Here is a 21,151-nt window from a genome sequence, read left to right as displayed (position 1 = left end):
ATTGCGTCCCCCCCGCGTCCCACTCCATCCCATTACCTAGTTACCCCCCTCCACCTGGTTCCATCTGCCCGTCACCCATACATCTGTGCTGCTTCTACCGGGGGCCACACTTCCCCCTCTGAATCCATCAGCTCATCATCCCTCCCTCATCTAGTTTTACTTATCACCCTCCAGCCTCTGTCTCACCTGGCCCTCTCATTGCTATATACTGGCTATCTTTCCTCTACACTCTGATACAGGGTCTTGACCTGAAACATCAATCATCCCTTGGGCTCCACAGATTCTGCTTGACCAGCTGAGTTCTTACGTTTGTATTTCGCTCCAGATTCCAGCATTTGCAGATTCCTGTCTCCATTTTATTACGTGTTTATTCCGCATGTTGCTAATTCTGCAGATTTTAAAATAAAAACAGAAAATGCTTGAAATATTCAGCAGGTCAGGCCACATCTGAGGGAAGAGAAACAGAGTTAACATTTCAAGTTGGAGATCCTTTGTCAGTTCTGAAACTTTGACTGTTTCTCTTCCCGCAGATGCAGCCTAACCTGTTAAGTATTTCCAGCATGTTTTTGGGTTAGATTTCCAGCATCTGCAATGTTTTTGATTCTTGTTTACTTGTTGAATTCACTGCCACTTCTCTTCCAGGAATGCCTAACCGGAAGAAGTCCTCCAATGGAATTTCTCTCTGTAGCTCTTACCTAGTTCACCCTTTCACTTCTTGCCTTTGACAAGGTGTTGACCAAAATGTTCTGACGAAGGATCTCCAACCTGAAACATTGACTGTTTCTCTTCCCACAGATGTGGCCTGACCTGCTGAGTGTTTCCAGCATATTTTTGTTTTATATTTCTATCATATAATTTTTTATTTTCACCTAGAATTTTAAGATAGTGAATTGAGCTATAAACCCATTCATCCTTCAATGACCCTCTCCTAAATATCTTTGTCACAGGTACATCGAAACACACACACCTTTTGCGTAGAGTGTTCTGGGGACAGCCCGCAAGTGTCGCCACGCTTCCGGCGCCAACATAGCATGCCCACAACTTCCTAACCCATACGTCTTTAGAATGTGGGAGGAAACCGAAGCACCCGGAGGAAACCAATGCAGTACAAACTCCGATTGAACAAATTAGACCATACAAAAGGTGGCCAGTTGGCCTATGGTGGTAGCTCTTTGGTAAAGCTATCAAGTTAATTCCACTTCCTTGCTCTATCCCCAAACCCCCATGAATGTTTTCCCTTTGTACTTACACTCGCCCATGGTAATGTTGCCACTATTCTACCTAAATTCCTTAATTGAATGGCAGTCTCTAATTAAATTCTTGGTGGTCTGCAATTAACTGATTTAGTCAATTATTAATCACCATCACTTTTTATTAGAGTTATTAGAGTAAAAAAAAATTTAAAAACTGGATCAGTTTTAGGAGAAATACATTAATGAAATCCTTCTCTATCCATTATCAAATTCAACGCCAAATATACCTGTTCTCCACAAACTTCCTCTTCCAAGACAATTTGATTCCTTGGTTTAATAGTTACAATTTATTACATAGAGCCTCGCTTAAGAGACATTAGCACAAAATCAAGGTTTATAATCCAGTGCACAACTGAGTGTTATACTACCTCTGACAGTACCTTTGCCAGTATGAGATCATTTCACTCTATTTTACAGGAGTTATCACTGGGGTCCTGACAAATAATTATCCCGCTATCAACAATGATAAAGCAGATTGTCCATTTACAGTCACATTGATGTTTGTGGAACCTCCTGCAGAACACAGACCAGTTGGAGTGGTCTCTACTTTAAAAAGGATAGCAAAGTATTTTACAGCTGATTAAGTACTTCTCAATTGTAGTTGCGACTGTAATATAGGAAACAAGGCAGTCACAGACCAAGTTTCCACAAACATTAATTTGATGTGATCCAGATAACCTGCTTTAGTGTTGAGGAGTGAGGGGTAAATATTGTCCAGGACACGGGTAATAACTGCCGTGCCCTTCTTCAAAATACCTTGTACATTCATCTGTCAGGGCAGACAGGGCCTTGGTTGTGTCTCATCTGAAGGATAACATCTCTGGCAGTGCAGTACAGTACTTCACAAACTCCTGACTCAGATGAGAAAATATATCCAACCAAGCCATGCTTACAGTGGGTCACAGGTTTGGAAAGGTAAATAGAACCAGTCACAAGAATAGAATCATTGTAGAGTAGAAAATATTATCCTCTAGGTGATGTTGGACAAATAGTAAGTTCTGCTGTCAACTCCTGGTTTTACTGCCCTGCTGCTTCTCTTGCTTGGACTTGTATACTTGGAACTTCTTCAAGTCTGCTGAAAACAGAACCTAGAATAAAAAGTACAAACAATTCAGTGTTGAGAGGTGGAGAAAGCACACTTAGTACTGACAAGAAGCTGTCAATACTCTCTCTAAGCCGCACTTAGTTTGCTGCCAGGAAATTATACAATTCTTATAACTGCTACTCTTTGATCTTGCCCCAATGGATGAACCAAGTATGCATGTGAATTGTCACAAATTACACAGCAGCTTCATCCCAAATTCTTTTGTACAATAAACATTTATAATTCTGCCAATATTCAATATTCTACCTGAACCCTTTAATTACAGCACAATCTTTAACTTCAGTTGCATCATCTCTCCCCAGTATTTTTATCTGAGCCCATCAATCATATTACAGTGCATTGAATATATAGGTATCTCATGGAAACTGATCACTTCACTCAACCACTACCTGCAACTGCTGGTCAGGAGAAAATGCCACACTTTTCACTCGCTTATCTGAATGCAGTTTCAACAACCAGCATAAAGTTTGATGCCATCCAGATCCAGTGAAGCTGCTGCCTCACAATACCGGCGATCTGGGTTCGATCTTGACCTCCAGTGCTGTCTGCGCAGAGCTTGCCTGTTCTCCCTGTGTCTGCGTGCGTTTTCTCTGGGTGCTCCAGCTTCCTCCCACAGTCCAAAGATGAGTGGCCTGGTAGGTAAACTGGCTGCTGTAACTTGCCCCTGGTGTGCAGTTGAGTGGTGGAATCTGGGGGAGTTGATGGGAATGTGGGGAGAAGAGGTCGTAGGGAAAATTAGTAGGGGAAAGGGATTGGCCTGTGAGCAGCATGGAGTCGATGGGCTGAATGACCTCCTTCTATGTTGTGAGGAATTAGGGAAAGACAAAGCTGCCTGTACCCTATCCACCATTCTGAAGATTCACTCCCTCTTCCACAGAACCACACAGACCCAGAACCTCTCCAACCAAGTAGGGCTTGAGATGGATTAGAGAGTATACATTATAAGGAGAGACTAAGGGAGCTAGGGCTTTACTCTTTGGAGAGGAGGAGGATGAGCGGAGACATGATAGAGGTGTACAAAATGTTAAGAGGAATAGAGTGGACAGCCAGCGCCTCTTTCCCAGGGCACCAATGCTCAATACAAGAGGGCATGGCTTTAAAGTAATGGGTGGAAGTTCAAGGGAGCTATCAGAGGAAGGTTTTTTTTACCCAGAGAGTGGTTGGGGCATGGAATGTGCTGCCTGGGGCGGTGGTGGAGGCAGGTACATTGGTCAAATTCAAGAGATTACTAGATAAGCATATGGAGGAATTTAACATAGAGGGATATGTGGGAGGAAGGGGTTAGATAGTATTAGGCGAGGTTCAAAGGTCGGCACACCATTGTGGGCTGAAGGGCCTATATTGTGCTGTACTGTTCTAGGTTCAATGGTATGGCAACACCTGCAAAGTCCTCCCTCCTCCCAAGTCACAGACCATCTTGACTTGGAAATACACCAACATTTAATCTCAGCTAAAATGAATAGCTAGGATTTTGGCATGTCCCCTTTGACACTCACCAATTTTTATCGATGCACCACAGAAAGCATCCTAACTGGATGCATCACGGCTTGGTATGGCAACTGTTCTGCCCGGGGCTGCAAGAAACTGCAGAGAGTTGTGGACACAGCCCAGTGCATCACAGAAACCAGCCTCCCCTCCATGGACTCTGTCTATACTTCTCACCACATCAGTAAAGCAGCCAACATAATCAAAGACCCCACCCACCCTGGACATTCTCTCTTCTCCCCTCTCCCATCAGGCAGAAGATACAAAAGCCTGAAAGCACATACCACCAAGCTCAAGGAAAGTTTCTATCCCACTGTTATAAGACTATTGAACGGTTCCCTAGTACGATAAGATGGAACTCTTGACCTCAGAATCTACCTCGTTATGGCCTTGCATCTTATTGTCTACCTGCATTGCACTTTCCCTGTAACTGTAACACTTTATTCTGCATTCGGCTACTGTTTTAGCTTGTACTACCTCAGTGAACTGTGTAATGAATTGATCTGTATGAACGGTATGCAAGACAAGTTTTTCACTATATGTGACAATAATAAACTAATTTACCAAGTTATCCTGGAACTCCCTTCCCAACAGGTTGTGGGAGCATCTGCACCAGAAGGACTGCAATGATGCAAAGGGGGCAACTGCCCCACCTTTTCAACAGGAATTTGGTGTAAGCATGAGGAGCAACTCTTGCCTATGATGTCCATTTTTCGTGAGAAACTAATGTTTGTTCTCCAATCGAACCAATAACCTATATCACATCCCCCATAGCCTTTCCCCATGGCCCTTTATCCTCTTTTTCTTAATTTACTTTCCAATATAATCCAAAATGTCACCAGATTCTGACTCTACTATTTAGCCCACAATGTAAATTCAATTTAGGGTGTAAAGAAAGTTTTTTGCTCTTTGTTCTATCATTTTTACATTAATCTCACATCTACAAACGCTTGTCCAACAGCTCTCAGACACTGGGAACATTCTGCCCATCTAACCCATCCTTTCATAATTTTACGCTTTGTAATCTGTAAAGTTATGTCAATAAAGCTCCAAATTTTCAAGACATCAGATGTCTGTTCCCTCATTCTGCCTGGTCCCTATTGAATTGAAGTTGTACATGTTCCAAAGCCTACATATGCTTCTTTTAAAATGTAGGGCCTACCTCAATCCTCTAATTGAAGTCTCATTTACAAAGGTTCACCATTGGCATTACATTTTATTGTCTTGAAATTTGCCCTCAGTTATCCAATGCAGCAGCTGCTGGTGGAACAGTGAATTCAATTAAGACCAAACCTCAGGAAATTAGTATGCCACTGTATTGCCTCGTTAATGCTACTGGTTGGGAATAAGATCTAAGCAATCTATTTTCTGTAATTAAAAAGTAGATTTTTCATATTCTCCCTTTGTTTCTCTTCTTCCATTGTGATTCTTATAGTCCTTTGTGAATGTCGTATTTCTGCTACTCACAGAGTGTGCCCAGCCAGCAAAAGGACCCCAAAGGCCGCGATAAAAGTCACCTGTAATAAAAATAGAGAGGTACTTTACATTTCCAACGGTCACCATTAAGGTCCTTCATGGTGTAAAGTACAAAGGCCCAGAAATTCATTCCTGGTCAGCAGCAGTAAATGGGCTCTGCTTCTGACGGTGTAAAACATCCTGACAGTGTGCTCAGTGCTTTGCCCTGTGAGGAATTTCTTGGCCAAAAACCTGTTTTTTACTTCCGTATGCAGAGCTCATTTATACATCAGAGACTATAGCGGTGAGGGAAGTACTCTACCGATCAGATTCTACATACTGTTTACAGCTGATAGTTTACAGCAAAAATAATAATTAATCAATAGATAAGTAATCCACATAAAAGACTATTCACTTATGGGAACTAGTTAACGAATCAATGCTGTTTATTTGTTATATGAATACCCTGGGCTGATCCTTTTCTTACCAATTTCTCGATACACCTTGTCAGTGAGACTCTTCTGACCTGCCCCCAGGTGGGAGAGGTAATCGCGCTTTGTGATCTGCCAGACGTGTGTGTCCACTGGAATAACACCTGGCTTATCCAGAGACATCAAACAAACGCAGTCAGCCACCTGGAGCCGGAGATGAGAGAAGCAGAAAGTACAGGTCAGGAATGTTTCCTGAAACTCACCCAATAAAGACAGGTTGTGCAAATGTGGTTTCTAGTCTAGAACACTGAGCATTGATGTAATCAACAAAAGGATTCCATATGGAGAATACAGACATTACTCCCTCTGGTGAAGGGAACATAGTCTTAAAATTAAAGCGGTCCCATTTCGGAGTTAAATCAAGAAACATTTATTCATATCAGCTTTAAATATATTCAAGTAATTCCAAAGATTCACCTCCCTTTGAGAGAAGGCATTCTTCCAGCAATGAAGTCGATGGTCACAGTCTTTTCCCAGGGTAGGGGAGTCTTAAACCAGAGGGCATAGGTTTAAGGTGAGAAGAGAAAGATTTAAAGAGGGCCTGAGGGGCAGGTTTTTCCACACAGAAGGTGGTGGGTATATGGTATGAGCTGCCAGTGGAAGTGGTAGAGGCAGATGCAATCACAGCGTTTAAAAAGCATTTGAGGGGTATATGGATAGGAAAGGTTTAAAGGGATATGGGCCAAACACAGGCAAATGGAATTAGCTTGCATAAGCATCTTGGTCAGCATGGACAGATTGGGCTGAAGGGCCTGTTTCCATGACGTATAACTCTATGAATCTATTTACAAAAGATGGGGGAAACTCCTGCAAGGTTGTGAATTCTGGGTTAAGTGAAATTTTCAAGTAAGAGATTGATAGGTTGGAGAAAAGGCAGCTGACTATAAACATCCAGGTCAGTCATGATTGAATATAATGGCGAAGCAGGCTCAAAGACTAAGTGCTTGCTCCCATGGTACCCTGCCACATAATTTGGTTTTAATTCAGGATGTGGGCATCACTGACAAGCCAGCTCATCTGTTACTATCCTGCAGAAGACAACGGTGAACCGTTTCCTTCATCCAGTGCAGTCCTATGAAGGAGCTTATACAATACTGTGGGGAAGAGAGTTCCACTATTTAGACCCATATTCCAGAATAACACCAACATGGTGTACCACAAATAAAATGGAACAGAACGTAGACATCCTGCAACATGGCTCCACAACGTCCAAAAGCAAGATACTGCAGAAATCGGAACTAAAACAGAAAACACTTAGCAGGTCAGGCAGCATCTGCAGAGAGAGAGAAACAGCTAATGTTTTAGGTTGATGGCCTTACATCAGAAGTAGGAAAAATGGAATATGTAGACAAAATTCAAGCTGTAGATTGACCAGAAGGGAAGCTCTGTGATGGGCTGGAGGGCATGAGAGGTTAAACGATAAAAGTGGTGGGGGAGTCAGCTTAAAGAAAGCAGTAAATAATAAAAGATACATCTTGGGAGGATGTAAAAAGAGCAAATTCTGAATTCCACAGTGACTGTATTTGGACTAATATTATAGATCAGTGGGCAGGCACGGTAATGTAATGGTTAGCGTAACACTTTACAGTGCCAGCGACCCGGGTTCAATTCCGGCCACTGTCTGCAAGGAGCTTGTACGTTCTCCCCGTGTCTGTGTGGGTTCCCTCCGGGTGCTCCAGTTTCCTCCCACATTCCAAAGACGTATGGGTTAGGAAGTTGTGGGCACGCTATGTTGGTGCTGGAAGCGTGGCTGCCCCCAGAACACTTGACGCAAAAGATGCATTGCACTGTGTGTTTTGATGTACATGTGACTAATAAAGGTATCATCATATCAGTGGAATGGGACAGCTTTTATGCAAAATGATCCAGCACTAACATCTCTCAGCTTAGTGAACACCAAGACCAAAAGGTAAAAGAAGCTATCAATAGCGTGTCTCTTTTGCCTTGGCTTCAGTTAAAGCTGTAACAGTTGGAGCCGTCAGAAAATTAAAAGTAATTAAAATTAAATATATTTCTCTCAATTTAGCTAAACTGCTTAAAAATCAATCTACTGCCTGAACCATTCTTAAATGAACTGCCCACCTTTGCCCCCACACCAGGTAAAGTGCACAGAGCTCGCTTTGCTTCCTCATATGGTGTCCCCCGTAGGGAATTCAGCCAATCAGGGCCATGCTTTTCCAGTATCATCTTGGCAGTCTGGCTGATGAACTTTGCTCGGTAGCCAAATCCCAGTTCTCGCAACTGCTTTTCCACATCATCTCCTATGACCACAAGAAGTTATCGTCATCTCCTTAAATCCAGCTCTTGTATTGCCCCTCCACAGCTTCCCATCCTGACTCCCTCCCTGTCAGCCCATATGTCTCTCGCCATCAGCTTGATGCTGAAATCCTTCCCCATTCGCACTCTGACATCACTCCCCATCCTCAATCTGAACCTGCTGCTCCATCTCCATTATCACCCGTTCCTCCCCAGTGAACCCCCCCCAACCGTCTCCATCAGAACCCTGTCCACGCACCCACCCTCCTCATCTCCACACTGACCCTACCCTTCCCATTCCCCACACTGACCCTTACTCCTATCCTCCACTCCCCATCACCAAGATGACCCTCCCCTTCCAACCCCACACAGACCAACCTTCTCCCATTCTTACCCTAATCATCACCCAGACCTCTCCTCCCCATCCATGTCCTGATCCCTTCAGATTCCCTCCCTCTCTAATCCTTCCCAATTTTCCTCCTCCAGGTCTCCACCCTGATTATCATCCCATTGATTTCTGCCCCTCATCCCCACCCTTACCCCTACCCACAGCCCCACCCTGATGTTCCTCCCGCCCTAGTTTGCTCAGAACTTGTGACCTCCATTCCACATCCTAGCCCACCTCCTCCCCAAAATGGACCCCCTTGACCCATCCCTCACCATGAGATTCCCTTTCCCCATCCCCACCTTGACCCTCTTTCTCCCCACACTCGCCAAACCAACCTCCCCCTCCCTATCCCCTACCGTCTCTCTCAATGACACTCCCTCCCCCCATGCCCTGTCCTGGTCCTCCTTATCTCCCAGACTAATTCTCCCTCTGTCCATTCTTCCTTAGAAAAGGAGACCAACAATGTAGACTACTTTCCTACTTCCTGACTTCCCTTTTCAATTTTCCCTGGCAAAAAGCACTAACACCCTCTTCGCTTCCCTGATTACTTTCCGTACCTGCATGGCAGCCATTTGCAAGTCATGCACTAGGACACACAGAGCTCCTTGCAGCTCAGAGCTCTGCAATCTCTCACCATTTAGATAACATGTTTTATTTTTCTTGCTGAAGTGGACAATTCCATATTTTTCCACAGTTTACTCCATTTGCCAGATGTTTCTATTCCCACTCACTTATCTATATTCTTTATGCCTGCTTCACAACATATACTTCCACCCATCTTTGTGTCATCAGCAAACTTAGTAACCATACCTTCATCTAACATTGATATAAATTGTAAATAGTTAAGGCCCTAGCACGAATACCTGTGGAAAACCACTTGCCCCATTTAGTATTGTTACATCTAACTAACCAGAAAATGCCTCCACTCTGTTTCCTGTTTGCCAACCAACCTATCAGTACCAAAATGTTACCTGCTATATTTTGAGCTTTTTTCCATAACCTTTGATGCGACCCTTATCAAACACATTCTGGAATTATACACATAATACATCCACTGGTTCTCCTCAGCAACTGTTATTTTCTCGAAGAACTCCAATAAATTCGTCAAATATGACTCCTCTTTCACAAAACTATGTTGACTCTACCTGATTACCTTGAATTTTCCCAAGAGTCCTGCTGTATTGTTTTAATAGTTCTAACATCTTCCCTGTGACAGACATTAAACTAACTGGCCTGTAGTTTCCTGCTATCTTGTCTCTGTCCCTTTTTGAATAAAGAAGTTATATTTGCTAGTTTTTAATCAAATGGAACCTTCCCTGAATCTCGGGAAGTTTGGAAATCCAAAGCAGATGCATCAACTATCTCATTAGCCACTATTTTTAAGATCCAAGGATGAAGTCCATCAAGACTGAGGTCTTGTCAGCCTACAGCTCTGACATGTTGCTCAGAACCACTCCCTGGTGACTGTAATTTTCCTGAGTTCCTCCCTCACTTCCAATTCCTGATTTACAGGGATCATACGTGTATCCTCTAGTCAAGATTAATGCAAAATACGTATTTAATTCAACTACCATCTCCTGTTTTCCATTATTAATACCCCAGACTCACTTCCCATTAAATTTAATGATCTATAAAACTCCTTGCCAACTCATATTTTTTTCTGATGAAGGGTTTCAGACCTGAAACATTATTTGTTTCTCTTTTCACAGAAGCTGCTTGATATGAATGTTTATATCATTTTCTGTTTTTATTTTAAACTTTTAATTGCTCCACTTAGTGCACAGTATATTGCTATTTAAGTTACTTATTTTATACCATATACGTATCAAGCTCAATATTCCACAACAATGAACTCCAGTTGATTAAACCATCCTACTTGAATTTCCTGTGCTGGTTTGAAAGCAAAGGGCTTCCACCAATTTGTCTTTTGATGTTAGTCTGGCTAATGGTGTGGTTAAAAGAGGAAATTGTACTTATATAGCAACTTTGACATCCTCAACACATCCCAATTGGCTCACGACCAATTTCTGAAGTGTAGCCATTTTTGCAAGGTAGCATAACATTCTGATTTGCGTGCAGCCAGTTCCCACAATGATATAATTGGCTAGATAATCTCTTTTAGGTAGCTTCATAGGCTGTTTGAGTGAGGGATCAACTAAAGATGAGATTGCTACAACTGAGGCAAGGTAGACTTAGGGTTTTTCATACTTTTCCAATCAAACCATAATTAGTTCTGTCTACATAGCTAAAGTTGTCATATTGGATTAGAAAAGGCAGGCAATCTCACACAAATAAAGATTTCTGACTTACCCACGGACCAGTGAAACATCACCAGTGACACCTCAATACTGGATTCCTAAGGAATTAAACTAAACTAAATGCATGTTGTCTGCATCGAGTCTCCAGTCGACCGTGGATCTGCTCCTCAGAACATGGGCAAATAGTGTGCTAATGTGATATCACCACCTTGTGGTAGCAAGGAAGCACAACAGGAGAAATGCCTTGAAGGAAAAGAAGACAATCAACTCCACCACCTCCCACTGTCAATACCCAGTCTTGTTTCAGCTGGGAGTAACCTGGTTTTCCTGACTTACTTCTTTTGGGTCACAGCCTGAATCGTCGACTGTTCATTTCCCTCCATAGATGCTGCCTGACGTGCTGAGTTCCTCCAGCATTTTGTGTTCATTGCTCCCTGACTTACTTGCTTTTTCCTTGGCCACCTCACTACTTGGTCAATAATTGTTCTGAGTATTTTCTGCTTTTATCTTGGATCGTATATTATTGAGCTGTGTACACCAGGATTTAGATCTACGATGACGATGGAAAAGATGTAAATTTCCAAATCAGAATAGATTCTCAATCGTTTGTAAATGCAATACCCAGAGGTAACATTGCAGCACCCATATACTTGTAAAAAATGTGTATAATTTTTGTTTAATTTTTGTTTTTCTTGTGAATGCTGTTTATATGATGTTATGTGCCTGAGATGCTACTGCAAGTAAGTTTTTCATTGCACCTGTGCATACATGTACTTATGCATATGGCAATAAACTCGACTTTGACTTTGAAATGTCCTGAATACAGTTGTAGAGCCAGACCTGAATTCGCTGGTAAATGGATTAAATGGGTTAGGTGGCGGGAGGCAAGGGGTTGGAGTGGTGAAGATGAACAGTATAGTTTACTCATGCCATTGGTTTAAAGAAGCAGTTTGGAGAGAAAGAATTTTGACCAGAAAGTATGAACAGACTATTTAACTTCACAGGACATAATGGCCAAGTTTCCAGTGCTAATCCAGTCTTGAATGCACCCTCATGCATTTGTTCACATTCTCCCACAAGCTCTCATCGGGTATCAAGGAAGAATCAGCTCCACGGCTAACTGTACTCCTCCCTACAACCCAGCAACACGGGGTCCAAATGTCAGACCCACTCCCCAGCCAGTAGCCTGCCTTTCTGTTTTGCCACTCACCTGCCAGCACCTGCAGTGTGGGGAATGAGTGGTAGGTGCAGGAGTCCAGCTTGCACAGCCTCTCCCCATAGGTCTGGCACAGACGCTCGATCATTCCGGAGATGCGTGAGATGTGGTTGTTGGAGCTACAGATGAAAGAGAAGAGACACTCAGTAGGATCTTGTCGCAGGACGCGGACACCTGAAACAACAAAGAATGCAAGGACATGGTTGCAAATAAAACTATTACTCACTGCAGAGCTGAAAGATAAACTGTCCCAAAATAACCTCAGTTTAAAACAGTGGAAGAATTTTGGATTTGGATATTAAGGGAGTCAAAGGCGATAGGGTTAGTACAGGAAAATGGAGGTGAGGTAAAACATCAGCCGTGCTTATTGAATGGCAGAGCAGGCATGTGGGCCTTCTATTTCTGATGTTCTCCTGCATTTATTTTAGTGCATGACAAGCAAAGAATTTCAGAGTTTTCTGTTCTGGATCATCCACCAGCTCTTACTTCCAGAATGATATGTCCTTGCTTAGTTATTTTTGAGATTTGGAAGTTGCTGACAAGGCTGACATCTAATGTCCTGGTTACTTGTTTCCTAGTGATGTTAGTGGGCAGTTAAATTTAACCAGGTTGGTGCAGGACTGGTGCCACATGTAGGCCAAACTGGGTAAGGATGGCTGGTAACATTAGTGAACTGTTGGGATTTTAGCTATAAGCCAACAGTTACGAGGTTAGTTTTTCTGACATCAGCTTTCATTACCAGTTTATTTAAGAAAACTGAATTCAAGTATTCAGAAATTTTAACTCATCTTCTCTGCATTATTAGTTGAATAACATAGTCATCATGCTACTGACTGTATAACCCACTACATTTAGACGTTCACATAACCATTTTACTACAGCATGCATATAATCATTACACCATCACACATGTGACTGCTACATCACTATAACCGTAAAACCAATACACTACCACTCTATGTCTGACTCTCAGATACAAAATAAATTGCAAGTTTCAATACCTTGTATAGGTAGCACATTTTTAAGCAGTAGAATCATTACATTAAAGTTGCCAAATGCTCTAAATATGTGTACTACTACCCCTTCTAAACAGTGTCTGCCATGCTAGGCACAAATTACAAAGCTCTGATCTGGCCTTCTGGCAGAAAAAGACAACCATTCAGTATACATGGACCTATACGTTCAGGACTATCTGGGAATGCAAGCAGTCAATGCGGGCAGCAGTCCCCTCTAAGCAAACTCCAGACCATAAATTCCTCCTTCACTGATACACACACCTGGGAAATCTTGTGCCACTTGCGCAAAGTGTTTGTCAGCCTGCGTCCAGTGAGAGTATAGGTCAGACAGCCGCACATGCAACTGAAAATAGTCGCTCAGAATCTTGCACTCCTCTTGACCCGTAGCTCCAGATTCCCGCTGCTGTGTGCACTCCTCTGGTTCCATCTTCACTTCAGGAAACATCTTCTCAGTTTCTAGGACACTCCCATCTTCACTTTTACGTTTTCTTTTTACAGCATTTTCCTTTTTCAGTTTAACACTGACCAGACTTGTAGGGGGGGCCTTCCTCTTTCTGTGCCCTTTTGGTTCATGGGGAGCATTATCTGCCTCCTTGCAATACGTCCGGTACCAGATGTGACTCTGGGTCTGCGTCAACGTCCACACACGATCGGCTAAGACTCCTGTCCAGTGTCCAGGGCTCTTCTCCTGCCATCTGCAAAACGGAGCATTCATGAAATTGTTGAGTTTGATTCTGGAAGGCTGGAAGGGAGGGGCTGTTCCTCAAGCTTGCATTGAGCTTTGTTGGAACAGTACAGAAGACCACAAACAATTAGGTGAGATCGGGAATGGGATGGACAATTGAAGCGACAGGGCAACTGGTAGCTCAGGATTGGTCCTGCAGACTGAACAAAGTTGCGCCGCAAAGCGATCACACAAGAGATTCTGCAGATGTTGGAATCTGAAGCAACACACACAAAATGCTGGAGGAACTCAGCAGGGCAGGCAGCATCTACGGAGGGAAATAAACCGTCGACGTTTCGGGTTGAGACCCTTCATCAGGACTGGAAAGGAAGAGGGGAGAAGCCAGAATAAGAAGGTCGGGGTAGGAGGAGAAGCACACGCAGGCAGGTGGTAGGTGAGACCAGGTGATTGGTGAGTGCAGGTGAGAGGGGGAAGGTGGGTAGGTGGGGGAGGGGGAGATGTAAGAAGCTGAGAGGTGATAGGTAGAAGAGGCAAAGGGCTGAAGAAGAAGGAATCCAGTAGGAGAGGGCAGTGGACCATGGAATAAAGGGAAGGAGGCGGGGAATAGATGGGCAGGTCATGAGGACAGGGGAAGGGGAAAGAGAAGGGGGTAGGGGGCCACAGGAATGGGGGAAGACAAAGTGGGGGGGATGGAGGGAGAAAAAATGGGGAAGAGGGGAGGGGTTACCAGAAGTTAGAGAAATTGATGTTGATGCTGACAGGTTGGAGACTCCTCCCCCTCCCCCAACCTTCTTATTCTGGCTTCTGCCCTCTTCCTTCCCAGTCCTGATGTCAGGTCTCGACCTGAAACATCGACTGTTTATTTCCCTCCAGGGATGCTGCCTGACCTGCTGAGTTCCTCCAGCAATTTTTGTGTGTGCTGCTCCACAAAGCGATCACTCAATCCGCATTGGGCTCCTCTAATGTAGTGGTGACTACATCATGAGCATTGAATGCAATACCCTAGACTGGACAAAGTGCAAGGGAATTAATGCTTCGCCTGAAAGGAGTGTTTGGCTCCCTGGATGGTGAGAAATGTCAAAATAAAACAGCCAGTGTTGCATCACCTGAGGTTGCATGGGATATGCTGTGAAAAAGGGGAGTGTTTGGTGGGGACAAGAGAACAGACTAGGAGGTCGCAAAAGGAACAGTCCCTTCGGAAAGCTGAAAGAGGAAGGGAGGTAAGGTGTGCCTGGGGGAAGAATCTCGTTGAAGTGGTGGAAATGGCAAATGATGGTCTGTTGAATGCGGAGGCTGCTGGGGTGTAAAGTGAAGACCATGGGAATTCTATCCTTCCTCTAGTGCCGGAGAAGGGGAGAGAGTAGAGGCGCAGGAAATCAGCAAGACGTGGTTGAGGGCTCTGCCAACAAGCTACAGTTCAGGAAGAAGGAAGCTATTTCAGCAGCAACTGTGTGGAAAGTCTTGCCGTCAGAACAGATACAATGGAGGCAAAGGAACTGGGAAAATGGAATGGAGTCCTTACAGCAAGCAAGGTGGAAGGACAGACAGTCAAGGTAGATGTGGGTGTCTGTGGACTTGTAATGGATACCTATCACTAAAAGTGAAGGGAATGAATAGGACTGAACAAAGACAGTTGCACATATCCCATAGTTGACGCATGTAAATTCCCAATGCCACACCTTGGACAGTGGAGATGGGAGGAGTTGTTCAATGTGAGAAAGCGTTTATCCAGCCAAATGAATGCATTGGTGGAGGGGAACTGGTTTATCCTCTGTTCAATAAAAAAGCAGATGTCCCTCAGACCATCCTGGTGTGGTTTGGAGGGACTGTCTGCCCATGGTGAAGGTAAGCTCATTGCAACAAGGACATCAGAGCCCAGAGGGCGTCTGATGTGTATTGTGTGTAAGTCATTTGAGGTTGCTTGGATTCTTCCCTCAGTAATTACAAGAACAGGGCTTCCACTCTCCACTGCATCCCCAGCCTAGGCTTATAAACACCTGGCTGTGGATCCATTGTGATGTGAAGGCCAATTCTAAATCTGTCCCTCTGCTAAAGAACTAAAGCACAGGCCTGTGGCCATGAAACTACTGAACTGTTGACAAAATACATCAGGTTCACTAACATTATGTAGAAAGGGAGATCAGCCATTGTTATTGGGTCTAGTCTATATGTCACACAGCAAAGTGATTCAATGTTAACTGTCCCTTGAAAAGGTCTGGCAAGCCCCTCAGTTATACCGAAGCTTTGGAGACCCTTCACCCCAACACACTGCCGCAGTTCAATGGGCAGCTGACCAGCGCCCTCTACAGATAGTCACTAAGTGCAGGTATTGCCGGTAACACCCTACACCATGAAATAAAAGGAAAATTAAAATACTAGAGACACAGTACAGTACAGTAGCTTAGTGGTTAGCGTAACACTTTACAGCGCCAGCGACCCAAGCCCAAATCCGGCCACTGTCTATAAGGAGTTTGTACGTTCTCCCCGTGTCTGTGTGGGTTTCCTCCAGGTGCTCCGGTTTCCTCCCACATTCCAAAGACGTACGGGTTAGGAAGTTGTGGGCATGTTATGTTGGTGCCGGAAGCGTGGCGACACTTGCGGGCTGCCCCCAGAACACTACGCAAAAAGATGTATTTCACTGTGTGTTTCGATGTACATGTGACCAATAAAGGTATCTTGTCTTATCTCCTTACATTAAAAGAGAATAAAACAATGGTAGGTATCACAATGTTTGAATGGGAATATTATTGAGTTAAGTAGTATGCAACACTAAAGAGATAAAACTTTTACATTCAACCCCATGTTATAGTTTAAATAAAATTTAATAAAGCTCAGCAAGTCAGGCAGCATCTGTAGGGAGATCCAACACTTCAGGTCGATAACCTTCGTCAGTGCCGCATTAAAACTGGCTTTGGTTAGTTGAAGCGGAATTCATTACATGAAGACTGGTTCTCTGTTTCTGGCTGTTTGTTTTGGTGTAACTGAGGAGCTTGCTGGGCCTTTTCAGAGGGTAGTTAAAGGTGAACCACAATATTATGTAACGTACAGACCAAATCTGGTAAGGGCGGCAGATTTCCTTTCCTATAATAAAGTAGTTGTGCTGTTTTCATGAGCCTTAATGCACACAGGAAGTAATTCCATAAATGAAGTGGCACACTTATCCAATTGCAACCAGAGGCAAATCTTACCGGAAGGACTGACCACAGGAGAGCACAATATCCAGCCTCAGCTCAGAGTGAGTACAGGGGATTGAGTGCCAGAGTGAAGGGCATTCGGACAGTATACTGTGTCTTTGCATGACTTGATCAACAAGCTGACAAAAGATTATTCCTGCAAAATTAACACAGTAACACAGTAATATGAAAGACTGTTTCAGATAGAGAAATGACCATATTCATACAGCATCTGTGAGGAATGAAATTATGTCTAAAGCTAAAAGTGGTAAGTTAATTGACCACGTAAATTACCCCGAGTGTAGATGGTTGGCAAGAGAGTCAAGGGTGAAGTTGATGGGCATGTGACAGACAGTAGGTTACAGGGAGAACGAGACTGAAGGAATCGCTCCACGTACTGGCATAAACTGGATGGACCAAATGTTCCTTTTTTTAATATCCATTTAGAGTGGTGGGGATTGCTGGCAAGGCCAATATGTATTGCTCAGTCCTAATTGTTCTTGAGATGGTGGTGAGATGCCTCTTTGAACCTTCAAATATTTCTATTAATTCTACTTAAAAGTTGAAATGCAAAATCATTTCCACATTTAATAACATTGGGGAAGATACTGATTTTATGCAGTAGTGCACAACAAATAAGAGGTCATATAATCCTTTAAGCCATTCGATACGATTGCGGCAGATTTTCTACCTTAACTGCACCAGCTGCAATAACCACAAAGCCTGAGTTCCCAAAAATAAGTCAGTATGTTCCTGCAACCCATTAAGGTATAGGCAGTGGTAAGTCCGGTATTTTAAATTTAATGTACAGCCATAGAATCAGAGAAACTCTGATCTTTATTCCCAGTTGGTGGCTATTTTTTAAAAAGGAAGAGATGGGCACTATTACATGTCTATGTTAATAGATTACATTTCACTTCACATTAATGGGTACTATGGTTGTGCAGTGATTCTAACCCAGTTACAGTTCCTGAATTTGTAACCCAGTGGCCTGGACTAATAATCCAGAGATCTGGGTTCAAATCCCACCATTGTAGAATTTAATCTCAAATGGCTGATAACCTAGAATTTTTAAAAAATTTACTCTTAGTTCTGATCACCACAAAACTACCAGACTGTCATAAAACCCCATCGGGTTCACTCAAATCTTTCAGGGCAGAAAATCTGCCATCTTTATCCAGTCTGTCCTGTATCTGACTCCAGACCCACAGAACTATGGTTGATCTGAAATGTCTTTGCAACCCATTCTGTTCAATGGCAATCAGGGATGGCTAATGATCCTACATCCTCAAAAGTGAATACTTTTGATTTACTAACGTCATAAAATTAATAATTTTACAACATCACGTTGCAAGTTAAAAAGAAGAAATAGTCATTCTGGGAAGAAAGTCATTTCCTTTGTTTTCCCTCATTTGTGAGGGTCACTGACAAGACCACCATTTACTGTGTACCCCCATATTATGGGAGTTCCAATAATGGAAATTTACAGGGATTCACAAATCATCACCAAAAAAATTGAGATACGGAACTAAATTTGCTCTTACAGAATTCATGTGAGAAAAAAATAACATAAAATGTGAAAAAAACAAATTTTGTCAATTTTTGTCAAGGATTCATGTTATAAAAAATCATGATATGGACAGTTTTCCAGGAACATAAACTCTCTGTAATGTGGGCATGTACTGTATTGCCAATCCTCAACTGCTCTCAAGAAAGAAGAGGTGAGCTGCCTTTCTAAACAGCTGCACTCAATGTTATTAAAAATAAAAATTCAATTTTTAAAATGTTTCCAGAGAATCACTATTGTTATCTGGCCATTGCTGACTAGGCCAGGAATTATATTACCTTGAGATGACCTTGAAATACCGTTGAGCCTGTTTGATATTGAACCATTTGTTCTGCCACTTGTGAGAGTAGTTAAGAGCAAACCAGGTTTGGTTTGGAACTGAAGTCGCATCGAAGTACAGGAGAATTTCTTTAAGAAGAACAAAAGACAAACCAGTTAGGTTTTTATTACTGAAATCAGCTTTATGTTTTACTTTTTTAAAAACTGATTTCACATTCGTACACCTAAACTCCTGTCCTCTGGATTACTAGTCTAGTATTTTAGATGCAATGTTAAACCATAGATTCATAGAAAATAACACAGAAGCTATTCTGCCCATGGTGTCCATGCTGATCAAAAAGTTACTGAACCTAATTCTACCTTCCAGCACTTGGTCTGTCAGCCTGGCAGTTCACAGGTTTTCAAGTATGTGTCCAAGTCAAGTGGACATAATAGATTCCATGGCAGAGTTCAAAGTCAACAGGGGCATTCTCCCTTGCGTTCTAGGCAAAATGTAAATCCCTCAATCAACATCACTAAATTATCTAGTCATTATCACATTACAGTTTTGGGGTGTTCTTCTGTAGGCATTTTCACATTTGCGCTTCCAAAACTACAACAATGGATAGATACACTTCAGCAATACTTCATGGACTTTCAAGTGCATGTGGTGAGAGGCCCAACTGGAGGTCAGATCTGACATCAAAGCTGAGAAAAATCTGGTTCAGTTTCATATGGTTTCCAGGGAGAGTGACTGTCTCAACTGCAAGGGAATGCACTGATCAAAGCTGAAGACATCACTCCTTTTGTTGGATGAAATTTGTGTTTAATCTGTCCTATATGTTAGACAAAGAATTTTCAGACAGTTGGTGAGGTAAAACTAGGTTTCATCACTGTTCATTTATGAAGTGGCGCCATGTGTTTGAATGATGTGGTCTTGTCCTAAGCATCTGGATGAGAAAGAGCAAGGGTCATTGCACATAACAGATAATCATGCACAACAGGAATAGAAGCCATGGGGACTGATTTTCTGGCTACAAAACAGATGAGAATGGAAACAGGGAGTGCAGTCCCAACTTGCTGGAGAACAGTAAAGAAGGACTGGAGGAAGGTGATGTGGTTAATCATGCTATTGCTTTTCCCTTGTACTACCTTAATGTACTGATGTGATGAAATGATCTGGATGGGTTGCAAAACAAAGTTTTTCACTGTACCTCGGTACATGTGACAATAATAAACCAATTCACCAAAGGCTGCACTAAGGTCAAGAAGGAAAACAAAGGATAGATCAAAGGCTACTGTGTCAATTACAACTTAATCTGGGGCCCCATGATTCAAACCTTGCATCTGTCAGTCGTTGTTCAAATCTTGCCCATCATCAACCTCCACCCTTGTCAATCAATGTTCAAATTCTGAACAAAAATATTAACACTCTTTCTATTTCCACAGATCTGCCTGACATGCTGAATGCTCCCAGCATTTTCTGTTTTTAATTCAAATTTCCAACATTTACAGTTTTTCTTTGATTTCCAAAATCACACCCGTCCTTCATGCATCAATTTCTTGCCCTCTGTCAATCATGGCGCAGAAACCCACCTCCTGGCAATCACTGTCCAAACTTCCACCCCTCTGCTTCATTTATTTCTTGCTTTCTATCATTCAAGGTGGAGAAACCCGTCTCCTGTCAATCACTGTGCAGAGATCCGCCGCCTGTCATTCACTGTGCAGAGACCCGCCGCCTGTCAATCACTGTGCAGAGACCCGCCGCCTGTCAATCACTGTGCAGAGACCCGCCGCCTGTCATTCACTGTGCAGAGACCCGCCGCCTGTCAATCACTGTGCAGAGACCCGCCGCCTGTCATTCACTGTGCAGAGACCCGCCGCCTGTCAATCACTGTGCAGAGACCCGCCGCCTGTCATTCACTGTGCAGAGACCCGCCGCCTGTCAATCACTGGGCAAACCTGCCCCTGTCAATCACTGGGCAAACCTGCCCCTGTCAATCACCAAGTAAATCCCGCCCCTGTCAATCATTATCCAAACTTCCGCCCTGCGTTCTCTGTCAATCATGAGGCACAGGCCCGCCTCCTGTCAATCATTGGTGGAAACTTTGGCCACTGTCAAATATTCTTCTCAAGCCACCGCCTGTTAATCCCGGTCTAAAACATTGCCCGTGGGACAAGTCTTTCCCGCCGTCACTCTCCAGCTCTCATCTCCGCCCTGATCTGGTTCCTGCCGCTCTCCTCCGCCGACGTCCTGCCCTGCCCGCTCCATTACCTGGACCTCGCTGCCCGGAGCTGCAGCCGTGGTGGCCGAGTGAACCTTTCGCGGAGTTTGTTCAGGCTGCAATAATAACTGCTAGCCGGCTATGTGTTTCCCGAGGTTCACTCCACCTCGGTGTGTGTCTGAATCTGAGAGGATCAGTAAACTGGCAACACTTTGCCACACAAGAGTTTGCTATTTTTGAAAAGTCACTTGAGCTATCTTTTTGTATAACACAGGTCAATGTGTTTTAAATATAAATACAGATATAGAACATAGAACAAT

General features: G+C 43.3%; 1 protein-coding gene across 2 annotated transcripts; it reads right to left on the bottom strand.

Annotated features, from left to right (window-relative positions):
* Positions 1–1,365: 1,365 nt before the first annotated feature.
* ogg1 (8-oxoguanine DNA glycosylase) lies at positions 1,366–20,892 on the bottom strand. 2 transcript variants are annotated; one of them, XM_052018039.1, is made up of 9 exons: positions 20,882–20,892; positions 18,627–18,756; positions 16,797–16,938; positions 13,185–13,618; positions 11,902–12,081; positions 7,872–8,050; positions 5,786–5,933; positions 5,311–5,360; positions 1,366–2,341 (listed from the first exon to the last, which is right to left on the bottom strand). In XM_052018039.1, the coding sequence occupies exons 2-9, from the start codon at positions 18,736–18,738 to the stop codon at positions 2,258–2,260; spliced, it is 1,329 nt and encodes a 442-aa protein (XP_051873999.1). In that variant the 5' UTR covers positions 18,739–18,756; positions 20,882–20,892; the 3' UTR covers positions 1,366–2,257. The 2 variants fall into 2 exon arrangements, with proteins under 2 accessions (XP_051873999.1, XP_051873998.1); XM_052018038.1 differs by lacking the exon at positions 20,882–20,892 and adding an exon at positions 20,203–20,862.
* Between the last annotated feature and the right edge of the window lie 259 nt (positions 20,893–21,151).

This window comes from Pristis pectinata, chromosome 6 (assembly GCF_009764475.1).
Source record: "Pristis pectinata isolate sPriPec2 chromosome 6, sPriPec2.1.pri, whole genome shotgun sequence".
NCBI lineage: Eukaryota > Metazoa > Chordata > Chondrichthyes > Rhinopristiformes > Pristidae > Pristis > Pristis pectinata.
The sequence above is the reverse complement of the archived record's forward strand: the minus strand, read 5'-3'. Positions and strand labels throughout refer to the sequence as shown.

What these genes read in the sequence shown, in the direction of transcription:
- ogg1 (XM_052018038.1), bottom strand. Translation starts at nt 20,244, where the DNA reads ATGAAGCAGAGGGGTGGAAGTTTGGACAGTGATTGCCAGGAG. An exon ending in TGGACAGTGATTGCCAGGAG is followed by an intron (nt 18,757 to 20,202) that starts GTGGGTTTCTGC and finishes TTCTTCTTAAAG; the next exon opens with AAATTCTCCTGTACTTCGAT. An exon ending in CAAGGTGTATCGAGAAATTG is followed by an intron (nt 5,361 to 5,785) that starts GTAAGAAAAGGA and finishes TTTTTATTACAG; the next exon opens with GTGACTTTTATCGCGGCCTT.